We start from the raw sequence: 9234 nt of genomic DNA, 5'->3' as shown, positions 1-9234 counted from the left end.
CGGCGTTGGACGCCGCTAAAATGTCATTAATCTTAGATGAGGTGATGCTAGCGGAGGTGGAGCCGGAACGATCCCCGTGGCTGCATAATGGAGGCGTTGAAGAAGGTCTGCAGGTAATGATGCTTTAACATGCTGAGACTACTTAATGCAGGAGTGTGTGTGAGTGTGTGTGAGCGTGTGTGCGCGTGCACGCTCGTGTGCATGTGTGAGTTTTAGAGAACAGCCAAAGGCTCTCCGGCTTGATGGCTTTCTGTTATGGCTCCATTATGCTGATGGCTTTGGTTCTATTCCAGGTGTGTGTGTGTGTGTGTGTGTGTGTGTGTGTGTGTGTGTGTGTGTGTGTGTGTCTGTGTGTCTGTGTGTGTGTGTGTGTGTGTTCTGGGACTAAATGCTTCTTATAAACATGGTTTTGGTCCCTTTTCTTGCAGCTGGAGCCGTATTTTCCTGTTTAACTTCCATCCTGTCTCCACTAACCACCGCTTGTTCGGGTCACAGCCGGTGCCGTCGTCTCTCCAGTTGCCACTGGGAACACACAACTCATTCAGACACACACACCTGGGGGTCATTTTGAGCGGCGGGGCGGACCCAGTCCTCACCCAGGAGCCTGGAATCACCCAGCTCAGGCATGTCCGTACCCATTCAGTGGACATGGACGGGTTTGGACATGTCTGAGCTCGCTGGTCGGACAGAGAACCCTGAGGGATTTAAAAATCCTCCGCTTCGACCCGCTTCTGCTCCTTGGCCCACAAATATGCGCCGCACAAGTTTGGTGAAACTTTGAAATGACCCCAGAGAAGGAGACGGGCAGGTTTACTGGTGTTACTGGTTTACTGCAAGTTGTTGTGCAGTGTTGCATTAGACTTTAATGTGCTTCTCTTATTTCAGGACATATTTGTGGTTTTTGCTCATTCTTTCCAGCTATTGCACACTAATCCACTTTACACAGGGTGTGTTGCATATTAGCATGTGGCTCTTGCATGCTAGGGCGGTGTGCATGTGTGCATGTGTGCACGTGCTCCGGGCTGCCTCTTCATCACAGCTACACCAGGAGGGTCCAGTCGCTGGGTGTGCGTCCGCACTGTGGAACACAACCAAAAGTTTCTCAGGATAAAAGTTCACCAGAACTTCCCTCATAATTGTGAGAAAAGCCCCCGAAAAGAGGCCAAATATCTGCGAGCAAATCGACAAACACGGGCCAGAAGAGACGGGGGGGGGGGGCAATAAAAAAAAATCACAACGAAATGTTTCCCAATCTGTGACAGCTGCACAGACAAATCCAATTATTCGTGTCTCATGTCGCAAATTTGTTCTAATGGTTGAAGTAAGAAAGTAAATAAATGCCCGTGAAGGGGAAACAAAAGGATGTGATTTCTAATTAACTTGAAAGAGGAACAGCAGGGCGACTTAGGAAACCCATCTTTCATCTGCTGCCTCAGACCACTCGTTTGTTTGTTGCACAATGTTGTCTTCAGCGTGGGGGGCTGGGGGGGCTGGAGGGGGCTGGGGGGGGGGGCGTGATCGCGCCGCACTTCCCTCCAAATGAAATGTCAACAGATTAAACAACGCTGCAGAGAGAGCGCGGCGTCCCCCCCCCCCGATTTTATTGTTCATTAAGCTGCGCCGCTCCCACCCTCCTCCTCCTCCTCCTCCTCCCCCTCCTCCCCCCCCCCCCTCCTCCTCCTCTCTCTCCCACTTGTTCCAGGCTTCATTTGTAGCATCTTGGCTTTGAAGATCACAAAAAGCCGAGGCAATAATTAGGTTTGTGCATTTACAGCCGGCTTAATGAGACAATTTGTCTGGTCCCTATCTCCAACTCAACACACTCTGCGTCAGACCCCAGCAGCTGTCTCTGTCTCTGTCTCCTTCTCTCTGAAGCGAGATGGTCCTGGATATAAAAGATGCGGTCAGCATATCTGAAAGTTTCACCACAGAAGTTCATCTCCTGCCCTGAGCAGCTGCAAAAATCCAAGAGGGAGTGAAGGAGACTGAGACATCAAAGAGATCCATACACCATCAAAGAAAGGACAAACTAAACAGCCCCGGATCCACATAATGGATTTGAACCGATTTTCTCATTTTTAATGCTATGGTAGCTTTTGCTAACAGCTTGAGTGCTTTCTGCTGCACCATTTTCACTAATGGGCGAAAAATACAAAATCCAAAGGAATAAAACTTGTCAAATTTGATTACTCCTCTTCATTCAGACTGAAAGAGATTATTGGTTGTTTTGAGGTTTAAAAAAAAATCAATCTTCTTATCTTCCTAGCCTCGGTTACTTGTTCTCTACCGATTAGCTCTGCTCGCTAATCCCAGGATTCTCCTGCTGTGCTCACATGTGCTCGCCCACTTTTCTTGGTGGCCTTGAAGACGTTTGTCAGTTAGCGTGTTTCCTCCTCTTGTTTCCTCCTCTTGTTTCCTCCTCTTGTTTCCTCCTCTTGTTCAATTACATTGACGACGGCATAAAACAAACCACTCCTCCAACTCCAAAATGTTAATGCTAACTTCAGAATGAAAATATCAAAGAGCATGAGCAACAGTTCAACGACCTAAAATATAAACGCAACAGATGTCTCTGACAAAACTAAAGTAAACACCAGTTTATTCCTGCCCAATTTCCACTCCAACCTAATCATCGACAAATATGCTCATTCTTAGAAATGCTCACAAAGACTAATGAGCAGCATGCTCATTATTCCAGATCAGGCCTTCAGCAGATGATAATACAAGTCAATTTAGATTTGTAGCTCTGTGTAAACTCTAGAGGAGGTTACTGTAATAATATAACTAGCGTAACATCATTACGCTTTACTTAATTAGATATTCCCCTCTTTCAGTAGTTAAGGGCACAGAAATTTGTTCATAAAGCTACTTTTTAATATTTCTTAATGCAATTACAATTTTTGAAAGGAATAATCAGAGAGGAAGTCTTTAATCATCGGTGGCTCTTCACATTTGGTCTCTTTCTTGCAGGTTAGCAGCTAATGCTAGCCTGTTGCTAATGACAACAGCTGGATGGTGCCCATCCGCAGAAACAGCTGTGCATGTGTACGTGCGTGTGAGCATCCACTAACCTGTATATCCTCAAGTTCCTTTATAATCCGCGTCGACAGCTGAGAGTTTTCATTCACTCCAGGAAGCCTCAGTTTCTAAATGACACAATCGAGTTTCAAATCGAGTTATTGTCGCCCAGTTATTCCAAAAGAAGGCTAATATGTTGATAGATGTCCTCTTTTTTGTGGTTTCCACTAGAGAAAACAGGTTACTCTAACTAGCTTATAGAATTAAAGTGAACTTTGAAAGGACAACAATAATACACGTGCCATTATTGATGTAAATTGATAATTGCTGCTCTCATCTTTTTTATTTAAATCCTTTGAACCACAGTGATTCATTGTTCTACTCTTTATTCCCACCGAACTTAGCATTTCTGCAACACGTTGTAGGATTTGATGTAACTCCCATGGCAGCATGCACACATATAGCAGGTTGAGCAGCACACGCCGACGGTGTGTTTTACCTCTCCCTTGTACACTATTTGCGAAAGGTGACGAATCATGCAGGCGGTTCCGGAGCCAAACATCTCTTTAACCCTCTGCTGCTCCAGTGCAGAGCACAGCTGGTCCATGGTCAGGTAACGCTCTGACACCGCAAACTCCCCCTGGTCACAAAGGAGAAGGGCGGACAGCTGATGCAAATCCTGGGACACTTATCCAAGCATCGGTGACCCATTTATGTGTCTTACCCACTTCCTGGTTATTTCCAGGATGCTCTGTCGGGTTACACCTGGTAATATGAGACTATCCAGGGGAGGAGTGGCAAGCTCCTCCACTGGGAAGGAATATACAGAACATAATCAATCAGAGGAATCGCCAAAACAGAAAAAAAAGAAAAAGAAATTTAAATAAATATTGTATTAACCGCTGTTGACCACTAGAGGTCAGACTTGTAACTGGATCCAAACGATGACTGACTATAGTTTATAATAAAATAAATACCCACAAAAACTAAAACCCAATGATGTGTCTGACCTCCATCCTCGTTGATCCAGTGCAGGAAAATGTTCATGGTTCCTGCCTCGGTGATCTGGTGGTCGTCTCCGTACAGCCAGAGCACCTGCTGACACCCGAACTCCTTCGCCTCGTACTGGGCAGCCAGACAACCGCCATAGTTCCTACAGAGACACGAAGCAGAGGTCAAGTAACTGTCAAGGGCAGGATCGGAGTGTGTGCAGGCCTTTACCCACCCTCCCAGTTTGCAGTCTCCAGTTCCACCTTTTGCTGCCCGTATGTACTTCGGGTCGGCCCACAGGGAGAGGCCTTCAGAACCGCCGCTGAAGTAGGAACCAGCCAGACAGATGATGACGTAGAGCAAGGCACGGGTCGCCCTTTTCACGCCCAGACTGGCCTGTGATGGCGAAACCACATTAAAAAAACCACCCATCCAAATGGAAGGGGGGGGGGGGGGGCGCCGCCTCTACCTCAGTGCTGATGAATGTTGGTCTGACATAGAGATGCATAGACGGGCCTGAGATAAAAGCCCAGTCCTGCTCGATCTCCACCAGTCGCCTGATGCACTCCAGCAGCTCGACCTCGTCGAAGGCCTGAGAGACGTGGGACGGGGGGGTTAGAAGGGCGTCCTCCCCATCATACTGTACATCCTGTCATTCGGTCTTACAGGCAGACACACTCTCCTGGCAGATTTGGACATGCGCTTCATGTTGAGCATCGGCCGGAAGAGGCGCAGACGCTCGTCCTCCCCCCGGTACACCTTCAGGCCTTCAAACAGCTGTGAGAGAGAAGCTTTCCCATAGGTGCGGTGTCTAATCCCCAGGACAAACAGCCGTACCTGTCCGCCGTACCTGGATGCCGTAGTGCAGCGACGAACAGGCCGGGTGCATCGACAGGTTCCCGAAGGGCCGGATGCGCGGCGCCCCCCAGCCCTCGGCTTCGCTCCACTCGATGGTCAACATGTGGTCGGTGAAGACCGTCCCGAAGGCCTTCGACTCCGGGCTGGTGGTTTTGAGACTTTCGGAGCACAGTTGGACAGTCAGGTCGGCTGCCTGGATGGTGGTGGTGGGGGGGGGGGGGGTTAGCGAGATCAAAGCTGACAGCGAGGAGCAAAAGCATCAGAAGTTCAAAGTCAAACATCTACGTGCACAAGGTTTCTGGGTCAAAGGTCATCGGCAGCAAGGCAGATGTGGGGCCCATTTCTGCACTAAACTGGAAAATCTTCATGTCTGTTGCCTTCCGCCCTGTTTTGCAACAGTGGGCGGCACCTTCCTCGCGTTCTCGCCGTCTGGGATTAGACTTCATCCTCGCCACCCACGCTGAAGGTCTCACGTAATCCCAGATTATGGTACCGCCGAGTGGTGACCAACCAAGGTTCAGAACACTCTGCAAAGGCGTCCAGGCTGATGTTTTACTCATTAGCTACCACACATACCTTCCAGCCATTTGCTTTCTTTCTAACAGTTTACATTTTTTTAGCTATAAGTGTTATTTATTCAATCCTGCCAACCAATTCAATACTCCCAACTGCGTGTGTGGGTTCCTCTGTGTCTCCATGTCGCTAATCTCTGCCTGAGCCTGCCGACTACCTGAGGTCAGAAAACAAGCAAAGCTCCAGCTACTTATGGGGAGCTCGGAAAGTGGATTCTGCTGAGCAGGCTGCAGCCTGTAGGGAGAGGGGGGAGAGGGCAGGAGTACCGCTGCACTTGCACTAAAGGCAAAGAGGAATCCATTCCTTGGAATAAATCTGGGATGTTTGGTGGGCGGTTCAGCCTGGGGGGACCTTGAGCACAGGAAGCAGCACCTGGGTAGCAGCGAGGCGTCGGCCCAGGCTGGATTTGTGAGGGCGAGGAAGGCGAGAAAGCTGCAAGATGCTGCAGCGGGTGCAGCTGCTGAGGGTAGGCACCATTCAAGCCCACTCGCTCCCCACCCACCACACGGTTGTTGCCTTACCTTAAAGCTGTCGGCCATCCCGATGGAGGTCTTTCTGAAGAACACAAATAAGCAAACGATAAATTTGAATACTATCCAGCAGACTGTGTGCAATCTTCCAAAACAAACTAACTAACCAACTAATGTGGAGACTCAAGGCAAATATGACTTGTTGAACAGGCTGAAGTATCTCGTGGAACCTGCTCCATGTCTACCTATACATCAGGTAACATCAGGCAACATCGGGCAAGACTTCATTCCTTTTAGTAGCGTCTCCACAGTTTGTTTGATAATAACTCTGTTAAAATGCTGTGCTCTGTTAAAATGCTGTGCTCTGTTAAAATGCTGTGCTCTGTTAAAATATATAATAATCATATATAATTTCAGTCAACTACATCACTATAAGTTGTAGCAGAAGCTACCGCGGGTCACACAGGCCCAGTCAGTGTTTAAAACAACAGTTTAAGGGTGAATGTTCAGATCATTTACCTCCGGTGATGCAGAGATGTCTTACTGAAGGGTTGCGGTGATACGCCGGAGAGGTGCAACGGCTCTCTCCTAAACCTCTTAATGACGGTTCAGGCTGGAATGTGTTCCGTGTTTTAACAGCAAAGTCTGACATCAGACCTGTCACAATTGCGTCACACTCGTGTTGTTTTATGTTAAAATGTCAACATAAAAAAAACACAGGCATTCTCATGCAACACATGAATATCAGGTTGCACAAACACATGTTTATATCCAATCTTAAAATAAATAACATGGTTTACAAGGTTTACACACAAAGCTTTTAACTATCACAACAGTGCCCCCTGGTGGTTGTTGAGAATTCATACACACGCCCCACGCACACAGCGCCCCTAGCGGCCACCGTCACTATATCGTATATAGCCAACTGTGTATCCCATAAAACGTTGTGAAAAGTAGTGAACAACCGATGGTTCGTAACCGAGCGATATATCCCATCATCCTTTGCTGTCCTGCATATGAAAGTAGATAGAGACCACCAGGGTCTGAACGTTTCCACGTGGTCGACCTGAGTCTACTCCAGAGCTTTGGAAATGTCCTCTGGATGAGTGTCCCAACTCAAAGAATGTCCCTGACGTTGCAGTGGTCCCCTACGCATTTGAAACTACCGCTGAGGTGACTGGTTCCAAACCGACGCCCCTGCTGTTCTCCGCTCGCTCTGTCACCTGAGATGTTTGGAAAGGGGGTTCTTCTCTTCTCAGAGACTGTAGCCCACCACCAGACCTGGCATCAGTCATGTGAGAGTCCATGCAGGACGATGGAAGAGGACACTGAGGCAGTCTTACATTTCCAGCGTTGCTCTCCACGGTTTTGCTTGGACAAATAAATATCTGTGTCCTCTCAGTCCAGAAGATCATCATGGCCGTAACATTGGACTATTGGACTACAACTCCCGTCAGTGGATGAACCATACTGACCAGTATGACAGACGCTATCTGCTAGTCCTCATCAAAAAACTCATCAATTGTGCAAAAAAGTCCCCATAGTTCAGTGAGTGATGCGCTGTTTCTGCAATGAAACGCTTTTTATTCCTTTTTAGTTAAAACAAAGTGGCACAAATAATCGTCAAGCATTTGTACTTAGACGAGTATTACCTTTTTATTTAATTGTTTATTTATCGGGGCCAATTTCTATAAATGAGGAGTGACTTCCGGTATTCGTGACTGCAGTTCCATCTTATGACCACATAGAGGCGCCGTTGGCCGAGTTTTAATTATTGAGAAGGCGACCACCTGCAGTGTTTTGAACATTTCTGATTAGAGAGCCGATCTTCACCTAAACTGCGTCTGCAAACAGTTGCTGTTGGACGTTTGTGCACGAAGAGGTAACGAATACCTGCGTTTCTCTGCCCGGCGCGGAGTTTTAAGCTGCTGTTTGTGTTTAGATGCAGATAAATGTGCAGAGTGGTTTGGAAAATATTGCCGGACACACAAAGCAGCGTGCTTTGTGTACTTTAATTAATTGTCGTATTTTTCTGTATTAATATTAAATGAGTGCATGTGAAACTGTGCTTAATGAGCTCGTTTGCTCACCTGAGGAGCTTAAATGTTGGCATCGGCTTCACATCTCAATCTTCTTTTCTTTTATGTTCAGTTAAGCACGAAGGTCGTTATTATTTTAATTAACATGAGGGAAAACGTTTATGGATAATCCAATTTAATGTGCCAGGAAGATTGAGCATGCTGTATTGCGCAATGGTTTTATTATGATTGTAACTGGGAGGAATTGATCGTTTAAATGTATTAACTATTTTACTTTTTTTTTTTTTTTTGCATATATTGTGAATTCTTGGTTGAAATTTTTAAATTCAGAGGGGGTTTAAAGGCTTGAGACGCTGTAACTATGATGGAAGGTCTATAGGAAAATCCTGAATTTCCTCAGTATTTTGAATGAAAGGGACTAAATTCTGTTTCCAAAAAGTTAAAAACCACAACTTCATATGCATCAAACTGTCATCACCAAGGTTTTTTGGGAGGTGTCTCTTATTAAAAACCCAGATTTTTCTGTGTCTTTCCAGATTTCGCCCCCTCTGACCAGGTCGCCTTCACAGCAGCCCTGCCGCCAGCGGGATGGACGAGTGCACGCCCCAGCCCAGCCGGCGCCACAACCCCGTGGACAGCATCTGTCGCAAACTGCAGACCATCCAGTGGCGCGGTGAGCGGGCGCCCAACTCGCCGTTCCAGATCCCCAAATTCTCCTCCAGCAGTTACGACAGCCCCCAGTGTGGACTCAGGCACAACGTGGAAGCCATCCTGAAGAAGGGAGGGCGCTGCAGAGGCGAGGGGGAGGGGGGCAGGGAGGAGGCGGTAAGAGGAGTGGGAACGCAGAGCTCCGCTGCCACCCACAAGACCCACCTGAGCACCTCTATCCCTCGGTGCACCAACCCCCCCACGCCAGCTAATGTCACCTACACCATCATGAGCACGCTGGGAGAACGGAGAGGTGCCGACGGGAGCGATGGGAAGCAGGCCAAGATGTGGCAGCGGTACTGCTCCACACCCACCGCTCGGTCCAAAGACTCCCCCAGTTTCACTTTCCCACGAGGGCAGCAGCCGGGGCAGCAGCCGGGGCAGCGCCAGAGCGAGACGCCCACCAGGAGCCCGCCTCTGAGTCGCACCTTCACTCCACAGCACGGCGCCTTCGGCCTGAACTTCTGCTCGGCGGAGCAGGGGAACGCCACCGAGTGTGAGCTGCCTTATCCAGCTCTGGTTGTGAAGAGACTGTCCCTGGGAGACGGAGGTGAGGGGGCAGCCTGACCCGACATGGG

At 48.3% G+C, this 9234-nt stretch overlaps 2 protein-coding genes across 15 annotated transcripts in view; one reads left to right on the top strand and one right to left on the bottom strand.

Moving 5' to 3' along the window:
* Positions 1-806: 806 nt before the first annotated feature.
* bcat1 (branched chain amino-acid transaminase 1, cytosolic) lies at positions 807-8508 on the bottom strand. Of its 2 annotated transcripts, XM_057022694.1 has the most exons (12): positions 7133-8508; positions 6429-6566; positions 5961-5994; positions 4859-5059; positions 4675-4785; positions 4478-4600; positions 4244-4404; positions 4029-4171; positions 3743-3828; positions 3518-3658; positions 3072-3146; positions 807-1078 (listed from the first exon to the last, which is right to left on the bottom strand). In XM_057022694.1, the coding sequence occupies exons 3-12, from the start codon at positions 5976-5978 to the stop codon at positions 1040-1042; spliced, it is 1098 nt and encodes a 365-aa protein (XP_056878674.1). In that variant the 5' UTR covers positions 5979-5994; positions 6429-6566; positions 7133-8508; the 3' UTR covers positions 807-1039. The 2 variants fall into 2 exon arrangements, with proteins under 2 accessions (XP_056878674.1, XP_056878675.1); XM_057022695.1 differs by having other exon boundaries at positions 6429-8508.
* lrmp (lymphoid-restricted membrane protein) overlaps positions 5885-9234 on the top strand; it is a 20060-nt gene continuing 16710 nt past the window's right edge. For 12 of the 13 annotated variants that reach the window (XR_008948278.1, XM_057022582.1, XM_057022585.1 and 9 more), the window contains exons 1-2: positions 7670-7791; positions 8485-9206. Coding sequence is in view for 12 of the 13 variants with exons in the window: in XM_057022582.1 (XP_056878562.1) it covers positions 8537-9206 (670 nt within the window). In the remaining variant the exon portion in view is untranslated. Of the gene's footprint in view, positions 5906-7669; positions 7792-8484; positions 9207-9234 lie in introns of those variants that run through there. The other variant, XM_057022580.1, reaches the window with a different exon arrangement.

The sequence above is a fragment of the Takifugu flavidus genome, chromosome 22 (assembly GCF_003711565.1).
Source record: "Takifugu flavidus isolate HTHZ2018 chromosome 22, ASM371156v2, whole genome shotgun sequence".
NCBI classification, from domain to species: Eukaryota; Metazoa; Chordata; class Actinopteri; order Tetraodontiformes; family Tetraodontidae; genus Takifugu; species Takifugu flavidus.
Note: the sequence above shows the minus strand (reverse complement) of the source record. Positions and strands in the feature narration are given on the sequence as shown.

Excerpts from the sequence above, each read along its gene's own strand:
- bcat1 (XM_057022695.1), bottom strand. Across the intron at positions 4,405-4,477 it reads CAACATTCATCAGCACTGAG|GCCAGTCTGGGCGTGAAAAG; the intron begins GTAGAGGCGGCG and ends TCGCCATCACAG. Across the intron at positions 3,659-3,742 it reads TGGAAATAACCAGGAAGTGG|GGGGAGTTTGCGGTGTCAGA; the intron begins GTAAGACACATA and ends CTTTGTGACCAG.